The 19,680-nt window shown below is 43.7% G+C and overlaps 1 protein-coding gene across 2 annotated transcripts; it reads left to right on the top strand.

Annotated features, from left to right (window-relative positions):
- Nucleotides 1-3,598: 3,598 nt before the first annotated feature.
- COMP (cartilage oligomeric matrix protein) lies at nucleotides 3,599-19,452 on the top strand (the record flags this gene model as incomplete). 2 transcript variants are annotated; one of them, XM_082011097.1, is made up of 19 exons in its annotated part: nucleotides 3,599-3,674; nucleotides 6,154-6,239; nucleotides 8,446-8,497; nucleotides 10,683-10,855; nucleotides 12,114-12,251; nucleotides 13,046-13,123; nucleotides 13,274-13,432; nucleotides 13,984-14,088; nucleotides 14,270-14,377; nucleotides 14,822-14,981; nucleotides 16,238-16,356; nucleotides 16,786-16,838; nucleotides 17,101-17,294; nucleotides 17,716-17,894; nucleotides 18,117-18,165; nucleotides 18,402-18,598; nucleotides 18,742-18,914; nucleotides 19,097-19,236; nucleotides 19,406-19,452. In XM_082011097.1, the coding sequence occupies 19 exons, from the start codon at nucleotides 3,599-3,601 to the stop codon at nucleotides 19,450-19,452; spliced, it is 2,286 nt and encodes a 761-aa protein (XP_081867223.1). The 2 variants fall into 2 exon arrangements, with proteins under 2 accessions (XP_081867223.1, XP_081867222.1); XM_082011096.1 differs by having other exon boundaries at nucleotides 6,145-6,239.
- Between the last annotated feature and the right edge of the window lie 228 nt (nucleotides 19,453-19,680).

The raw sequence follows: 19,680 nt of genomic DNA, 5'->3' as shown, positions 1-19,680 counted from the left end.
CGACCAAACACCTACTGATCTGCTACTGTGTGTTTAAGCTGCGTTAGAGTAGTGATTTACAGGGATTTCTAGCCCTCAGATCTGAATATAGAAAGGTATAAAATGAGTCCAAGGAAAATAAAGGTAGGAATGACCTCACCCCGCGGAGACACCGTGTCTTTCTCAACTCAAGAAAGCTCTACAGAAACTAGCTATGTTTTAATTTGTACCGTTATTTTGCTACTGTCAATTAATAGAAATTGTCCCAGAAACTGTTGCAGACTAAAGAGAAATGGCTTTGGGTTTCTAGAAGAATGTAAAGACATATTGATCGCTGCCTTAATATGCAGAAGACTTAATTGTTCAAATATTTAAATTTGGTAAAATGCAGATTTAATATGTTTTGGTTCATTTCATTTAGAATAAGCGATCAATACTAAGCACTGTTCTGTCACCGTGCTGTGCTACACTAATTGTTGCTGAGGGAAATTAATGTCATTTCTCATCAGTGAACATTCCTGACTTTACTGAGTTTGAGAACATGCATCTTCTAAGTACATACTCACAGTTTTCCTCTTGTGCTGTAACACCTCAGCTAACTGTGAAGTTATTTAGAAGTAACATGTGCTCCTTGTGAGCCAGTTCAGTACAGTCTCCAGCCTCCACTACTAAAGTCATTATTAGTGACTCTCCTGCAGAGAACAGTGATGGTGATGTATTTGCAGATTGTCCACTTTGCAGATTGTCCACATTACCAAAATTCTCTTTTTCTCTTCCCTGTTAAGAGATTCAGGTTTGCTGCTGGTAGCCCTGAATGTTTTAAATACTTTGGTGACCTGCAGCTGGTCCATACAAGGTGTTCTTCAGAAGACAGGGGTTCGCTCTTTTCCTTTTGTCCTTTGCAGTGACTCCAGGAGCTTGGGAGATTTCTTCTTTTTAACGTCAATTATTTGAGTTTCTTCGGTCCATAGTAAAAACAAAGAAAATTATCTAACTTCTCTGTAACGATGAGTTAATTTGGATGTTAAATAATAGGCATATTAGAAAATACATTGAATTTTACTTCTAACATGATCACCAGTTTATGGTATTATAAAAGGGCATGTGATTCTGGGCAGCTGAAAGTGTTCAGAAAAATGCTGAACTCTGTTCAGAGGAAGCAGGTCTCTTCATGCTGGTCTTCGAGAGCTCTTCCGAGATACAAATACCGCTCGCTCCCTTGCTGGCTGGGTGTCACATTGTTTTACAAGCCAATTTCACATGGCCTCAAAAATGGTTGTTTCTAGTCGGTCTACTATCTCTTCCCCAAAACTAGGGGGGCAAAGGGTTGTCCCCTGAAAACTTAGAAACACAGAAGTATCCAGTTAGCTGGATATGGGACTTTCAAGCAACTTTTTTATTAGGTGTCTGACTTCAAGGACTTTTTTATGTGGGTTTGTTTGGTTTTATGTCCTGATATCAGTAAGTAATACTTTGCTTAGATAGCAGAAAACATCATTACTGCTCATACATATTTTATTAGCCTTGTATTGAAGAGTTTCTTTTTTCTTTTAATTTCTTTTTTGTAGTACTAGGATTTTGATTGTCTCATCACTCTATATGGACATACATTTCTCCATACAAAGCAAATCTGTTGTCATTTGTTTCCGAGGTGACCTCACAGGCAACCCTTGTCCATTCTTCATTCCATGTGAGTTACATCTTTCTCTTTCTGGAGTTTTATGACTTCTCCCCACTCGAAAAAAACAGATTTTTTCCTGAATAGTTGGCAAGAACCTTCCTTTATTAATGACCTATCAGGCTTCTGTTGAAGTAATGTACTTTGCCCTTAAAACTCTCCACTACCATAACAGGCACTAATGGCCTTCCTTGCTTGCCATCTAGCAGGGTCCTGGACTGCGCAGTCTGCAAATGCTGAATGCGTCTCTCGCCTCTTGACGACAGCACCCTCAAACGTAAGCTGGATGGGCATCAGTTATCACTGTTTCAGGTGAAAGAATTGGTCTCTGTGGAATGGGTGAAAGGGCATTTTTCATTCACTCCCCATTTGCTGCTATAAAATAAAAATTGTAAATAATATTTCCCAGAACATCACTGGAAAAAACAGTATATTTTATCTTTAATAATCAGTTGCCATGGTTTTGATTTGTCCAGAAGGACCCAGAAATGCTGAAACCTGGGAAGCTCAGTTGTTCTGAGTTCCAGCTAACCCACTTTTGCTTACCACAAGCATCAGACCCTCAAAGCTGATTTACTTGTGGGTTGACAGTAAAAAGTCACTTGCTGTGTGTAACATGAGATGGCATGTGTGCCAGACAAGCAGAATCATACAAATGCCACCTAGATAACACATGCAAATTAACTTTATTTTGCATATAAATTTGCCTGGTGCAAGAAAACATAAAATCTGTCTGCTGCAGCATTCCCGTAATATAAACCTAACAACATTTATTTGCTTACTTTAGAGAACATGCATGCTCACCAGTGCCTGCAAGACTGTAACCAGTTCCCTTCAAGAATTGTGTACAGCCACAGGTATGGGAAGTTTTTTCCTGAACACGGGAGGTCTGAGGTCAAAATGAGAAAAAAAATCTTTATGTAAATACACAAGGATCCTGCCTGCTATAATACTTTAAAGACTGAGGTACTGTTTCCTGGGGCTTTCCTGTCTGTGTCCCCAAGGGTGTTGTATGATCAGCATTCTGACAGATTTCACAATCAAACAGTGAGAAAGTGTGATCAAGAATGTCACTGGTCTTCAGACTAACCTTTTTTACAGGTCACAGTTTAACTTGCAGTTTCCTTGATGTAGTAGCTTTAAGATTTTCTTTGGCTGCTCTAGATGGATTTCTCAGTCCACTCTGTGTATTCTGATCGAAAGTGCTGGATGGAGACTGACTGATGGAAAATGCTGGATTGAGACTCATTCCTTCACAGACAAGAAACAACAAAATCTACCTTCATTTCATGCCGTCACTTCTGCACTGCATCCTTCCTTTAGACAAGGCTGGGTGGGGGGTAATAAGACCATCAGCCTCTAACGGCTACTATATTTGCCCGATCCCTCTCCAAAATAGGATGTGATAGCTCCTCTTTGGAGTTGGAAGATGATTCAATAATTCTGCCCCAAGTGTGAGTGGTGAGACTGTCTTTTGGGAGTTTAAAGAGCCTTTTCTTGAAACTCTAGTGAAGTCCAGATGTCTCATAGCTTTTGTGATCTTGTGAGCAGTTTTAGAAGGAAAATCTGTGAGGGATAGGGCTATGAATCATCCGTCTATCCTGTGTCCATGAAGAAGAAATAAAAACCCCAATCCAAAAAGAACCCATTTAATTCTGGAATTTTCTGACCTATTTTGGTGCAAGCTGGTCTAAAAAAAAAATTAAACTACTCTCCTGATGAGTTTCTCATATTGTTTACTTTTATAACATTCTCTGTGGACTAGCAGCCAGAAATGACGTCCACCCCTCGTCCAGCATCAGAGCATAAGAACTTCAGAGGAAGGAATGCAACTTCATAAATAGCAAACCACAGACACTAATGGGGAGCAGAGGCAAACCTGCAGGTTAAAAATTCGTTGCAAGAGAAGCCCATACATCCACACTGCCTGGAGATTCAAAGATGATTTCAGCTCTAGCGTTTGTTTTTCTCCTCTGCCTCTCTTTTCCTTTTTCATCAGGTCAGCAAAGAAGAGCAGGTAAGTAATTTTAATTATCTCTATCTCTATATGTTCTGCACTCGTATGCTTTCTAGACTCCTGTGAAAATTCTGTTTTGCAGAAGGGAATGAGAAAGAAGGTAACATTTCAACTGCATCTGCTGAAGCCAACAGCAATGTTTAGGGATTTTGTAGTTTCATATGAAACTTGAAGCTTAACTGTGTAAATGTTCAGTCTTAGATTTTTCCCCAGTTTCCCTCGTGAGTAGTGAAGTTTTTTGAAGAAAAACATTTATTCTAGGGCAACTGGACATTTTGTTGTGTTTTGTAATGACCTGCAAGAGACACTTTACATTAATCTGCATTTGCATGTGACTTAAGTTAAAAAAATAGATCATACAGAATGTCCTATAGCAGTATCCTTGGATATCCTCTTTGCTTGTGCACAGAGAACTCAGGGAAGCCCTGACTTCTAGGAACGTGGCCTTGCTAAGTTCATTACAAAAGTTCCCCTTCTCTGAAGAGCCTGTTAGGGGAATGTTCAACTCCAAGGGGATCTGTGAGATCCGGCAGACTCAGACTGTGCACCAGAGATTCAGGTGTGTGTTTGTGGAGACAGAATGAGTCCACGGAGAAGGATGCATAGTAATGGAAATGTCTGCAAGTGCATAGATTTCCTTTGGAAATCACTCCTGGGTGGTTGAATCATTATTGTGAATTTGAGTATTAAAAAAAAAAACCAACTTTTATTTTAAATCACATCTTGCTACTGGGGATGGAAAATTCTTCTCAGGAATAACGGATGGTGCCTGAAGCCTTTATGCAGAGCTTATTCAAAACCTCTGTTTGAAGTTAGAAATTATGTGCAAGCTCCTTGTTTTAATAAAACAAGAAACGTCACTTTAATTCAGTCTTTCTGTCTTTAGAATGACACATCTGTGGTACTTTGAATTTAGTTCCCAAACCAAAATGTACTGGCGAGGTTACAAATATTTATAAAGTCCTCTTGGTTCTGTGTGGGGAAGACCCACGAGGCTTTAAGGCTCATTTGTCACATGAGAATGCCGAAGTTGTTGTACTAAGTCAGTAGCACGGGCTCACATCCTGCCTTTGCCACTGGCAAATTCTTCATGCTCAAGGAGGCAGACCCCTAACTCCGGTGTTGTGGTTTAGCCCCAGCCAGCAACTACGCACCACGCAGCCGCTCGCTCACTCCCCCACGGTGGCACGGGGGAGAGAATTGGAAGAGTAGAAGTGAGGAAACTCATGGTTTGAGATAAAGACAGTTTAATAAGTAAAGCAAAAGCTGCGCACGCAAGCAAAGCAAAGCAAGGAATTTGTTCACCACTCCCCATGGGCAGGCAGGTGTTCAGCCATCTCCAGGGAAGCAACAACTCAAAACATCAGCACCTTATCAACATTTTCTCATCCCAAATCCAAAACATAGCCTCATGCTAGCTTCTATGAAGAAAATTAACTCTACCCTGGCTGAAACCAGGACATCCGGCTAATTTTTTCTCCTGAACACACAGTGTTGTTTGTGGAAGATACTGCTATTTCTCTCTTCATAAAGGTTTGCTTACATTGTACACAAGGTGTGACTTCTGTTAGAGATTGATTAATCTAGAAAACTCGAGAGAAATGAGGTTTTACTTTGTTATGACAGACAGGAGAATACCAGAGTTGAACTTTGTGTCCAATTGTTTTTAAACGGTTCCAGTTTTTTAAAACTTAGATAATTCTAGAAACAATGAGCTACTTCCATTCATTCTTCTTGAGCGAAGCTGGAGTATAGACTAGATTTTTAGCATGTCTCAAAGAACTAAGCAAGGCTAGAATCTATCAGATGCGAGGGAAAAGTCATGTTAATCTGCTCTGGATGACCTTGTAGGATGATTTATATCCTCTGCTCAGCATAGCTTAAACAGGATTTTGCAGTGTTACATGGATGAGCAGATGTGCCCCAAAGCCACTACACGGCAATTTGAAATTTCCGCTACTCAACAAGAACCCATCTCCAGCAAGAAAAAAATCTGTACCTTGAGAACAGGCGAGGCAATGGCTGATGTGACAGTTTTCCACGTTCAGTGCTTGGCAGCACGTTTGGGATAGACTCAGCAAAGAGCCTTACTTTAGTGATGCCCTTCATAGCAGCTTCCACAGCACTGAATTATTAATTTGCTTCTTTTGGCAGCATAGCCTTCCTATGTGTGAACTGCAGAGACCATGCCAGATTAACAGCTACCACAACTGCCAGGCTGCCAGGCCAGTTTGTTTGCTGAGGGGTAACTGTTACCTACCTGACAGCCATGGTTGATTATCACTGTCTGGCCTGCCCAGGGCAAATTCTACCCTATGTGCAAGTCTCTGTTATTTCCAGCAAGCTTCTAGTTAGGAACTGGCAAAGACTGGTGTGGAGGAGTCTGTATATTTAATATTAAGCTGAAGGTAGTAATATCAATTGGTGTGTGCTGCTAATGGCTCTTCTGTGTTTTTCCTAACCACTTTAGGTTTTTTAGGAGGTGAAGTTGGGCCAGAAATGCTGGAAGAGATGAGAGAAACTAACCGTGTGCTAATGGAAGTTCGAGACCTGTTGAAACAGCAGGTAAGTGAGAAAGGGACCTAATTCCTTATACGTTGCACAAGAGAGATCACTGAATCCTCTGCCTCATATGCTGAGTTCTGGAATTGGGGCAAGGGACTTCTTTTGTAGTAGGTGAATTGAGCAATAGAATTATTGCTCTGGAAACCAGGATCAAGAGGTGATCTCACAATTAGATCTGTACTTCTGAGATAAAGTGGATTCATTTGAATTCCAAATTCTGCTGCGTAGAACCATGTCTGCTGAAAAACAGCGTACATGGAGAATGAACTCTTAAAAAAAGACACGCACACACAGTGGGTATATATTTAACTGGAAAAATAAGTCACTTTTTCCTTGGTTTTGTGGGCTCATGAAATCAGTAGAGAGTCCAAACTTGGAAGATGGAAGAGACCTTTCAGCCATCTATTAGGGTCCGGGAAAGGGAAGTCATATGGAGTCTAAACAAGCTCTGCATTCACACTTTCCTTTTGTTTTAATCCTAAACCTTTCTGGCTCCAGTAGTTTCTTAGGGAATTTGGAACTTCTTGGGTGCTTAGATCTTTTCCCATTTTAATGAGGAGATAGTGGTTTGTCTGGTCAACTGTCTTTTAAGTATAGAAAAAGGTTCCATTCTCCCTTTATTCACTCTGGGAGCTGAGGGCAGCAGCCTCTGCCTGCCAGATAATTGGAATGGCAGACAGGTCTCTGTGCCAGTGCAAACTGGGCGGCCTCTAATCTGCAAAAACATCTGTTACATTGAGTTACTCTCACATTTCAGGCTTCTGCATAAATACCCAGTGTTTACTAGGAATCAGGTCAGACATGGTTCCTGGCAGCCTCGAGCAATGATTTCCAGTGTTCCCTTCCAGCTTAGCACTGCTCCTCCATACAGGTTTTCTATTTGTTCTTTCTCTCACTTTTGCCACCTACTTTTTTTTTATCCATGGCCTTTTTCTCGACAGTGCTTTCAAGAAAACTCTTCCTCAGAAGACAAACTTGCATATACAACTGGAGAGCCAAGGTGGCAGTTCATAATTCCTTCATCTGTGCAGAGATTCTCTAAAACTTGCTTTTCCTTGATTCAGCATCTTGGGATGTTGGCAATAAGGATGGCAAAAGGCATAACAATAAAAGGCCAGGTCTATTCTCCTGAGCCAAGGGCTGAAGGATTCTTTGCGAAAAGGAACCACTGATACTCATTAGCAGTGAATTCTCCCCTCTGCTCTCTGTCACCCACTTCTAATGGCAGATGTTCTGGGGATTTGGGTTAGAACTGTCTCTGCATTAACTATTCAAAATACTTGACCCCAGGCCATGTTGGAGGGAAGAGACAATCCAACATAGAATGAAAGCTTGCTCTTAGACCTGGGAGCTGGCAGAGAGACATGAATAGAAGCTTTTGTCAAAGTGAAATGACTTAATCATGGAAATGAAGTCCACAGGGTGTGGAAGGGTGGTCCCGAGCATCAGTTGTAGATAGCCAGTCAGGCTTTTGCAGGAAAGAAGTCCATGAGGATTGCTGTTTAAGATGCTAGAGAGTCATAAATGTTAGCTTGAGACTGACATGCTTACTTGTGGCTGTCCCATATTCCTTCGTCAAAGGAACAGCATTGTTGCACTGCCAGTGCTACGGATTATCTCTTTACTGAAGCAAGCTTGAAGGAATAGGAGCCTAGAGGAGATCAGAGGAGGTCTGGAGGGAGGAGCTTTCATTAATAGATTCTAAATATCCTCATGGCAAGGGCATTAGGGCCAAAGAATGGCATAAGCAATGTCAGAGATTATTCATGTATCTGCAGAAATGGCTCACAGGGGAACCTCCTCCTGACTTTACCTATGCAGTACCCAGACTGCAGATAAAGCAGACCTCTCCAGGACTTCTAGTTCAGCATCTTCTAGAGTAGAAGACCCAAATAAAGTAGATGCCTCTTTCTTTATGGCACTTGTTTCTCTGTGTTGAAGTCAAGTGTTTCTCGCATCTGTGACAGAACAGTAGTATCAGGTTAGCCTGTAGAAAGACTACAGGAGAGGGTGGCTTACAGCAGGGAATACAAGCCACCTCAGCTTCCAGAAAGTCTGCAACATAGACTTTGGGGTAAGAGTTAATTTGTTTGTAAGTAGCTGTGCAGTCTCAGAGAGACACACTCTTTTCTGGCAGTGGGGCTATTCGTTTTTGTGGGAGCAAAAGTCAGTCTTTGGCTAAGTGGTGGTTCTTGTTTTCTTCTAGATTAAGGAGATAACATTCCTGAAGAATACAGTCATGGAGTGTGATGCTTGTGGTGAGTTACTGAGCTGAGTCCTATGTTCAACTGCCTCCTCCAAGTCTTTCATACCTTTGTGTCCAAACAGATAGTAAAATGCCACCTGTGACCATCTCCCCAAAGGAAATAGTTTGTTTCACAATTAACCTGAATCTCACAGAGTAATACTCAATATTAGTGATGCTTTTTTTCCCCCTTGACATTCTGCACACATAGACCAGTATTCCATGCTGTTCTCACAGTTCAATGGCAGCTGAAGCTATTAACCCTTTCCTGAGCATGGGCTGCAGGAGTAGCCTTAAAAACCTCATCTTTCCTTCCAGCAAAACCCGAGCATTCGCTAACTTCCACTGTTTCTGAAATAAGCTTTGTTAGTGGTTTTGTGACATACCGCACTGTACTTCTCAGGGTAGCTGCATTCTGCGGCAGAAAGCTGCCCAACCCCGTCTCCTAATAACCCTGCCCATGGCCAATGTTGGAATTGCCTGGGAATGCACACTGGGTATCCTGTGGGATATAGTTGGCTACTCCTGAGCTGCAAGTGGAAGAGAACATCACCCCCAAGAGGCATTGCTACGCTATTCCTTCCATCCTAGTGCTGCCACCATCCAAGCAAAGAGATTGTTTACAGAGGATTCAGGAAACAGGGTCATAAATTTTCCCATACAAATCTTGCCCTCTGCTCCCCAAGAAATGCTTTTTTCTAGACTGGAACTTACTTCCAGTATATCTGGCTTTCAGAAAGCATGGTTCTTGGAGATGCTCTATTATTTGCCAGTACACTCAAAGGGTGGAGCAGTAACCATTTCTGCATTTGGAGAGATTGTACTTCTGCTGGAAAAAAGATTAGCCAAAGCTTTTGGGACCTGCAGTACAGAAATGCATTCATCCACAGCAATTGTTTTAATAATTTGCTCATAAAACTGTCCTGAACTTTCTCTCTGTTACTTGATTTCTGCCTTCCCTACTTTCTATTCTGCTTTATATGCATTCTTCTCCTGCACTCCTTACTGCAGAATTCGAGCATCTTGTAGTCATGCATTGAACAACGTGACTCATGGCAGTTGTGTGCTTCTCTCATTATTTTTCAGAAGGAGAAGCATGAAGAGAGGAGGCCTTGTTTTTAATGAAGGTTTTGCTGCTGGTGGTGGTAGAGTGTTGTTTTTGTTTTGTTTTGTTTTGAGTTTTTTATGTTGGGCTTTTAAGCACAGGCAAAAAGTGTCCCTGCCACTTAGAGTAGTGGGTGTGGGAGAGTTGTGACAAATCTAGTTTCTGGGAAGGTTTATTCACAGTCTTGAATTGGCCTTCAGTGAAGTTCTGCGTTCCATACAGATTAATTTTGCAAGTTCTCTTGTGCCATGGGTCAGGTCATGAGGACAAGGACAAAAACCTGGCATGTGGCCTAAAACTGGAAGCTGGTGTGCAGTGGTGTAGGGACAGGCTTGATGTGTTCAGCAGGCTTCTGAATAGGACTGCAGTAGCATTTTATATGGGTTAGAATTTCCTACACATCATACAGGGTACTTCATGCTTAGATAGAGCACGCTGTATTCCAGCCTAACTGATGAATATCCGAATAACACATTGATTTCTCATCTGCCAGGATTGAAGTGAGAATTCCTAGCCCTGTGGAGATAACAGGTAGCATGTTATGCATGCCATTACGGCATGAGAGCCTTACATGAGCCTGATGTGAGTGTATTCCTGCTACAGACCAACCTGACCTGTTTAACATGCCTGCCTTCTTACAGCGGAGATTTTGGCTGACAACCCTCCACAATGCTTCCCAGATTGAAGCCTGTGCTGTGTCGGTTCTGCTCTAGCTAGGTGCCCGAGTCTATACCACCAATGAGGCATAGTTGCAGAGGAACCAGGGAGAGAACTGATCTCTGTGGAACTCCAAAAGCATGTGTTACACCAACAAGGAGGGTGGCATGACAAGTGTTTTGGACTGGGAGCTAGGATTTCTGGTTTTTTTTAATTTACTTTTTGTCTGCTATGACTCAGAAATCTGTCAAGCTGCTGCTTCTGGCTTCATTTTTCTCCATTTACAAAATAGAGCTACAACTGCTGAACCCTCAGAAAGGATGCAAGGAAACATCCTGTGCGTGAAGCACACTGATCTCTTCTGAGACGATGGAACCACCTGACGATAGTCTCTGGCAGTGACAGCTCTGTTCTTAACATTCCTCTTGTCCTCTAGGCATGCACACCGAGGCGACAGGCCCTGTCATCACTGTGACACAGTTTAACAGATGCCTCCCAAACTCCTGCTTCCCTGGAGTGGCCTGCACTGAGACTGGCACCGGCTTCCGCTGCGGACCCTGTCCCCCAGGTTATTCAGGCAATGGTTCCCAGTGCACAGATATCAATGAGGTAAAAAACAAGTAGGACAGACTGGAAGTTACAAAACTGGCTTGCTTTTCTTGGAATGTTGCAGGTTTGTCCTTTGGTTATAAAGAAAAGTCTTGCAATTCCCCTAGGAGCTGAAGTTCAACAGAAACATCATTTCACTGGAAGGAAGTCTGTATCTCACTCTCCCTTAAGCTCTGTTCCATGCTGGTTTTATATCCAGTCTAGCTAGGCATTTCTTTCTAAATGATACACAGGCTCAAACAAAATAAATCTTTTGGTTTGTACCACACAGGAAGGCGAGTTTGGAAGACCAGAACAGTCCCTTTTGGTCTTACAATCTTTTGAGCTAATGGCTGATGAGTTGTTAGAGATAAGATTTATTATGTGTGGAACAGAATCAAATGCTTCCCAAAGAATCCTTTATACAATAAATCTTACCACACTACTCGTATTGCTTTACTACTGCCTTTAAATCCAACCTTGCTAGGCAGATACTGTTTAATTATTTTTTCAGAAAGTGTAGCATTCCATCAAGTTTACTCTCTGTGTGTATTACATCTTTAATCAACCATTAATTTTGCACATCCATAAGATTCCTTAGTTCTGTGGTTTTCAAACCATAGTCCTATGCTCGCTGATTAGTCCACCAAGCAACTGTGTCTTGCAAAGCTGTATCACCTGTACAGCATTTCAGTTTAAAAACCCGCTGAAGTTAAAAGGGTCAATGAGAGATTTTGAGACTGATGATAATCTGTTAGTCGCCAAAACGTGGAAACTGCTGTATTAATGTAATGCATCTGTCAGTACAAAGCATAAGAATTCAGTGAAAATAATAAAGTGTTGGAGAAAATAAAGCAAGCATTAATAGAAACTTTGGAAAGACAATTGCTTTGCAGGGTAGTAAACAAACAATTATTCTTGTCTTTCAAAACCAATGTAAGAAATTATCCAGTTCTCTGGATTCAGGGACTGCCAGGAAGGAAAGTGTGAAGTGAAGCCAGCTCTTTGCCTGGGCAAATGATGTCACCTAAGAAGAATTAGTTGAAAGTTGATTTGTTTTACTTGTCTTGGAACTTGGGAGAACAACTGAAATGAGGAAGCTGCATTTTCCACTTGCAAGGAAGGCCAGGAATTTCTGTGCATTTTTGTTTTATTCTTTAAAAATAAAAGTACAATAGCTGGATCTCACCTAGCAAGGCCTGCTCTGAGAGCTGCCTTCACAGCTGGTCTTGAGCAAGCCTGCCTCACAGTTCTGCACAACCTCTTTTCTTGTTTACAGTGCAACGCAAACCCCTGCTTCCCGAAGGTCCAGTGCATTAACACCACCCCTGGTTTCCGCTGTGATCCGTGCCCTCCTGGCTTCACTGGGCAAATGGTGGAAGGGGTTGGACTAGCTTATGCCAGGGCCAACAAACAGGTAAGGCCCAGAAACTTTTCTGTCTCCTTCAGAAGCCATTAACTCTTTCCCCTCTGTAATTGTAATTCAGAGGTCTTGGAGCCTTCAAAGAAATGGGAGGGAAATGCAAGATGACTGTGCTGTATTGGTGGGAAGACTGATGCAGTGAGAGGAGAGACTTGCCAAGGTTGTCCTAGCACATCAACAGCAAAGCACCCTCCACTCCAAGACCTTGCCTCTGCTGAATTTATGCTGGACAGAATGTTGTATCTCTGAAACCTTTATGGCTGTGAAGCCCGCCTGGGGAATCCTTCATAATGGGACACAGAAGAGTTGATGCAGCTACTGCCCCCACTGCTTCCCTGACAGCTGTAGGCAGATTAACGTCAAAAAACCCCAAAAAATCCACCTAGTCTTAGTAAGGTTTATAAGGGTATATCACCAAAAGCAGGAATGGCATGTGGCTTGTGTTATTTAGAGAGCTGCTAGCTGGTCATAGGACTTTGACCTTCTTGGTCCACTGACTCTCTTCTATCCTTTTACAGTAAGGAGATACTCTGACAGCTCAGCTCAGAGCTAAGCTATTTTGCCAGGCTAAAATCTCTGGTGACTCTCAAAGGGTGAACGGCTTGCCTGGGGTCAGGAGTATTGCTGGGATCTGGCTCAAGCTTGTCTGAAGGAAAACTTTGAGCTGTGGGTCCTAGTAAGGTGTGTCAGGGGCTTTGCTTCTGCATCTAGTGATGCCCTATTTCTGTAATGTGATGTGGTGTCTGCTTAAGAGTGAAGTTAATGTCTATTTTGTTCTTCCTGGGCAGGTTTGTACTGACATCAATGAATGCGAGACAGGCGCCGCCAGAAATTGTGTCCCAAATTCTATCTGCATCAATACACGGGTAAATATTACTAGAAAGCCTCATGTGGATCTCTCTTCCCCAGGCTCTGGGGCCTCTGTTTGCTGTGGCAATCCAGCTGATGAGGAAGGTTACAGCAAAGGTTTGCCAGGACTCACGTTATAATTAATTCTCTATTGCTTTTTCTTGCAGGGATCCTACAAGTGTGGGGCTTGTAAACCTGGCTTTGTTGGGGATCAAGTCAATGGCTGCAAGAGCCAGACAGTGCGACGCTGCCCTAATGGTGAAATTAGTCCATGCCACGAGAAAGCACAGTGCATCGTGGAGCGCGACGGGTCCATCTCCTGTGTGGTAAGGTCCAAACCTCCCTGCGATCGGGGTCTGCTCACTCCGGTTTCCCTTGCACTGTGCCTGCTCTCCTGGGTCTGCCACTGCCCTCTCCTGGAGAGCGTGCCTTCCCGACACAGACCCGCTCTCCGTTAACACCCGAGCTGCAGTTCCTCTTCAGTGCTCTCTGGAGAAGTGGACTGCTCCTGGCACCTCAGATCCACTGTTGGTTGGTTGGGATGTTTTTTGCCTGGAGTGCTACAAATTTGTCATGGAGTATTACACACAGCTGAGTAGGGAGAAGCATTGTTCTGCAAGCTGCTGGAGCCAAGAAGTTTTGCCTCTGCATCCGTTTTTATAATCTCAGGAACAAGCAGAGAACTTGTATCTGAGCTATTTAAAATGCTATTTACAGCATAACTGTTTCTTCCAGACAATATTTTTCCTGCAGAGCATTGTGTACCTGGATTTGCTATGTTTTGTGGCGGTTCTCATGTAAAGCCTTTAATTTTGGGGGCATATGGCCATCAGGGGACTCACCAGCAGCCTCATTTTGTTTATCTACTGTCTTCCAGTGCCTTGTGGGGTGGGCAGGGAATGGCTATGTCTGTGGGAAGGATACGGACATTGATGGAGTCCCTGATGAGAAGCAACGCTGCTCAGACAAAAAATGCCGCAAGGTAAGATAGAGTTGTTTCATGTTTAGCTGGAAACAGTATGTCAGAGGAATGCCTAACCTGAACTGGGCATTCTGGTTTGCGGGCAGATCTTGGGTGCTGGTGAGACCCTGCCGAGCCTTCAGAACTCAGACTAAATGACACGCACAGCTTGCTAGCAGGTTCTTTGTTGCTTTCCTTTCAGGATAACTGCATGACTGTCCCCAACTCTGGCCAGGAGGATGCAGACAGGGATGGAATTGGAGATGCTTGTGACGATGATGCTGATGGAGATGGAATATTAAATACTGAGGTTTGAATTCTAATGCTTAAGCCCTGCCGTACCGAAATGTACCCACAGGTCCTGCAAAGCAACTGCCTACACCTTTAATGTGACTTTAGAGAACCTGCCTGGCACAGCATGCAATGCATCCTTTTAATCTGGATGGTCTGAAGACTCTAAAAATGGGCAGACAGGAGAGAATATCATGGCACTGAAGGGACTTTTCAAGTCACGGTCCCCCTGAGAGTTCGGGAGAATCTCTCTCACTTGGGCAAGCTTTGACTGGAGATATTTTCAGGTGCTACTGGTATTCCCTGAACAGGCCGTGACTAGGCTGAATAGAGGAAACCAAGACTGGCCACAGAGAGGCTGATGGGCTTCTCAGAGCAGCTGGTCACATACCTCAGATCTTTTGTCTTTCTTTGCATGCTCAGTGCCAAACATTGCCCCTCAGCCAGTCCCTCTCTCCCGCAGGACAACTGCGTGTACACACGCAACGCAGACCAGCGTAATGCAGACAAGGATAACTTTGGTGATGCCTGTGACAACTGTCGCCAAGTGAAGAACAACGATCAACGGGATATTGATGGCGATGGGAGAGGAGACGAGTGTGACGATGACATGGATGGCGATGGTAAGAGCAGCTGGAGAGCGTCTTCAGAGAGGTGCATATATACTGAGCTAAGAACCAGAAAGCTATTCGGCATGCAGCTAGAGATCCTCACAGCAGGTACCAGCCTCCAGAGGCTTGAGCTCTGCAGGAGTAGAACTAATTTCTGATGAGATGAAGCACAGCTCAGTTCTTCAGATGCCAAGATGAGCAGTCAAGCCAGCATCCTTCACAATTCAGCTCTTGCAGGGTTTAAAGATCTATCTTCAGGATGGTGCTAACAATTTTTTATTAGCACTCTTACTGTACGCAATCACGTCACACCTGTGTCAGACTTAAGAAAGATGTACCATGCAAACTGATCTCAGTCCAGCCAGGGACCCTACTTTGTGCTGCAATTTAAACTTACAAAGAAGTATGGGAATATCCAAGTTCTCAGCAGCTACTGGCTCAAGGCAGTGTGTGTCAGGGCTGTCTTCTGGGGGGGAAAAAAACCTGGCTGGCTCGAGAAACAGTGTGTGTGCCAATGATGCTGTATTTGCACAAAGCCTGCTTTCAAAAGCCAGAAAACACTGCTGCTGGCCTGAGACAGACACATTTATTTACAGTGTATTTCCAGTGCATCTAGTGCTGTTTGGGTCTGGCTACATCCTGCCAAGTAGCTGCCTGCTGGCACGATTCGCTGGTGTAGTAGGTAAATGCAGAGAGGTGGGAAGTGAAGTCATATAGGTTGCCAGTTAGATTGTTCCTGTCCTGTCTCGAGCCTTGAAAAGGCACTGTCTAAATCTTCCATGTCAAGTAGCCAAGATTAACCTTGACTTATTTTATAATTATATAGATGTCTACTTTAGATGAAAGAAAGACTCTGGTCATGGTTTAGGAAACCGCAGACAGCTTCATCTTCATGCTGTTGGCCGCTCACTCCTGCACAGATACAATGCCAGGCTGGAGACATGGTCTTCAGTTCTTTAACTTTCTCTAAGGAATGCAGTTAAGGACATTTCCTCTCAGGCTCAGGGGCAATAGCATGCTCAGACCTCCATCACGATGCAGTCTGGAGTATGTTTTAAGGTCAGTTGCTGCTGATCTCTTCTGTCCTCCATGGCTGCTAGGATGTAACTTAAAAGTGTGTAAAATGTGCACAAAAATTGAAACTGTTGCTTTATGACATGAATTCAAGTGTGCTAGATTTTTGCCATCTCCTACATCCAAAAGAGATCTTGCTGCCTAGACCTTAATAGCCCCATTGTCTTGATGGGTCCACTTTGCACATTTTACAGGGATCAAAAACCCAATGGACAACTGTAAAAGAGTTCCTAACCCTGATCAAAAAGATGGTGATGGTGATGGAGTAGGAGACGTGTGTGACAGCTGCCCAACAGTCAGTAACCCAGACCAGGTAAGTAAGCACTCCCCATTTCGCAGTCTTATGGGTTCATTTTTCTCACTCAAGACAGTGCTTATGTCACCTGCCTAAGGTGTGCCTACCTTGTAACTCACCAAGACGACCGCTTGCAAATCTTAGCTGCCTTCCTGCCCTACAAAAGTACAGCCCCTAGAGATCAAATGTCCTGGTGTGTAGACGAGTAAGAGAGGAAGCGTTGCACTTTGGACTTCTCTTTTCCTACCCTGTTCATGTGTTTAGAAATAGCACTGCTTGAATTCATCAGGGCAACTTGTAAATCCTGCAGAAGGAACTCTCCCACTGTTGTCAGCTTTGTTTTCAATCAGAATGACCTGAGGCTAACACCTCTCTTTGTTCTCTTTATTGCCTAATCCTCCTCTTGATCTACAGAAAGTTTAAATGATTATTGCTTTATTTTACTAGAAAGACACCGATCACGATCTAGTGGGAGATGTCTGCGACACCAACCAAGACAGGTGAGAGCTCGCTGCAAAAATTAAACTTAGAGTTGCATGAAATCTTGGGGATGGGGAGTGGGGAAGGCATGTGCTGGCAACTCCATGACAACCTAGCTTTCTGATCTATTGTTTGTGTAACTAATAGCTGAAGACTTTATAAGGCTAAAATCACCCGTTTCTGATGATCTTGTTGAGGATCCCAGCTCCTAGAAAAGTGTTGCATACTTATTTTAAAAGCACATGTCAGTGGATAATCTTTACCTGTAATTTTCTCCACCAGTGATGGGGATGGCCACCAAGATACACGGGATAACTGCCCATCAGTGCCCAACAGCTCCCAGGTGGACACAGACAACGACGGGCTGGGAGACGAATGTGATGATGATGATGATGACGATGGGATTCCAGATGAGAAACCTCCAGGCCCTGACAACTGTCGGCTTGTCCCCAACCCTGGCCAAGAAGACTCAGACGGTAAGGGAAACAGATGCACGTTAGCTCTGCTTGGGTGGCCAATGCGTATCAGTCTCACCTCTAGAGATGGACAGGAAGCAAGATCATCTCAGCACTGACTTGAGACAGTCCTGCATCATTTTCAGGTCTCTAGTAACCCTGACATCAGGATCACATTTGGGAAAAGCTCTCCTCCAGAGGTGTCTACAAGTTGAGGCGTTTCTTCTGTTCACAGCATCCCTGCAAGCAGGAGAAGCCTCAGGGTTTCTCTGCAACTGACTTAAAGGAAGAGTGTACCAGTGCTCTGAGCACCTCTTAACCTTGCACAGACATGGCTACCTTAAACTGTGCTAGCCAAAAGCTAGCTGAGTAAACTTGGGTGCAAGGGGTAAGAGAAATTAAATGAAAGCTTGCTACTCCTTTTCTTCTATCGTGCTCTCAGGTGATGGTGTGGGAAACCTTTGTGAAGATGACTTCGACAGAGACATGGTGATTGACAGAATTGATGTGTGCCCAGAGAACGCAGAAGTGACACTAACAGACTTCAGGGCTTTCCAGACGGTTGTATTGGACCCTGAGGGTGATGCACAGATTGACCCCAACTGGATTGTCCTCAACCAGGTAGGCGACTGCTCCAGAACAGGCTAGTGAGTCAGGTGGGAACAAACCTGTACCAAACTGGATGCGGTTTTCATTCAAAGACTCTGCAGGCTTAATGGTACTGTTCAACAACGTCCTAATCCTAGAGTCTCACCCCTGGTGTACCTCTACCCTGGTCATATAACAAGAGTAACATCAGTACGTTTGGAACTATACTGATGAGTCAACATTCATCTCTCTCAGGGCATGGAAATCGTCCAGACCATGAACAGCGACCCTGGCCTGGCTGTAGGTGAGGCACTTATTTTTGTCCTATTGGAAAATCATCGCTCATTAACTGCATACTTCTCAGTGCAGCTTTTACATTTATTTTGGACACTACTTAATGATTCCAGCCACCCCCTGGGGAAATATTTTCTGTAGTAGGCAAAGTCTTCAGCTTTGGCTTAGCAAAATCCACTTACCCAATGTGCATACAGAACGAAAGGGACCTACATTACAGAAAGAAAGGTAATCTACCAATTACAGGTTACACGGCATTCAATGGAGTGGACTTTGAGGGCACATTCCATGTCAACACTGCCACAGATGATGATTACGCTGGCTTCATATTTGGCTACCAGGACAGTTCCAGCTTTTATGTGGTCATGTGGAAGCAGATGGAACAGACTTACTGGCAGGCAAACCCCTTCCGAGCAGTAGCAGAACCTGGAATCCAATTAAAGGTAAGGAAGCTATTAAAAAAGAATTCAGTAGTGGATTTTTGCCTTTTTCTTAGCTGCGCTGCTTGGACACATACGGTGGGGCAAGCAGCTACAGTCAGTCAATGCTTTATCCACACATTTTACCAGTCTCTTCTCCGTGTTAGGCAGTGAAGTCTAAAACAGGCCCAGGTGAGTATCTCCGCAATTCTCTCTGGCACACCGGAGACACCACAGACCAGGTCAAACTGCTGTGGAAAGACCCTCGCAATTCTGGCTGGAAGGACAAGACATCTTACCGCTGGTTCCTGCAACATCGGCCTCAAGTTGGATACATCAGGTAAAGCGTTTGCAATTTCCTTTGCGTGGCTGAGCGGAAGTTTAACACACAAAAGCAGCATCTCTAGTGCAGTCCTGTGGTGGACTGTGGAAAGAGGAAGGAGAGTGTCTGACTGAGGAACAGTTTCCACAAGGGTTTATCAGTCTGGTGTTCATGTCCTACATATGCTTATTCTCTTCTAGAGCTCGTTTCTATGAAGGCCCTGAAGTGGTAGCAGACACTGGAGTTGTCCTTGATACAACCATGCGAGGAGGGCGCCTGGGAGTCTTCTGCTTCTCCCAAGAGAACATTATTTGGTCAAACCTGCGTTATCGCTGCAATGGTGAGTTAAGTTTTGCTGATTCTTTTTGCCATTTTGCTTTCCAGATGTCAGTTTGTTCTTGGATAGCCTACACAGACAACTGTAAGGGGATGTCATGCAGTAGCTTATTGTATTTTTTATTTCTGGTTCTACTTCTAATCTATATTTGCTTTAATCTCATCCTCCTCAGACACCATTCCAGAAGACTATGAAACATTTAGAGTTCAGCAAGACTAACCTCCGATTTAAACGTCTGTCCAGCCAAACTTGCTTTAGAAAACGTGCTCAGCTGCCCCACTCTTGCTCTGGTATACTGTCTAAAGAACTGTAAGTAACGTACCACTGCACTCCGCACAGCACCAAGTGTCAATGCATTATCTGGCATCTTTTCTACAACAGCAACTTTCTTTAAATGCTACAAAAGCCTATTGGAACGGCAGAGGTGTAGACAGCAAGTGTGAATAG

Source organism: Phaethon aethereus (genome assembly GCF_964289735.1).
Source record: "Phaethon aethereus genome assembly, chromosome: 26".
NCBI lineage: Eukaryota > Metazoa > Chordata > Aves > Phaethontiformes > Phaethontidae > Phaethon > Phaethon aethereus.
This window is presented reverse-complemented; position numbering and strand designations above follow the sequence as displayed.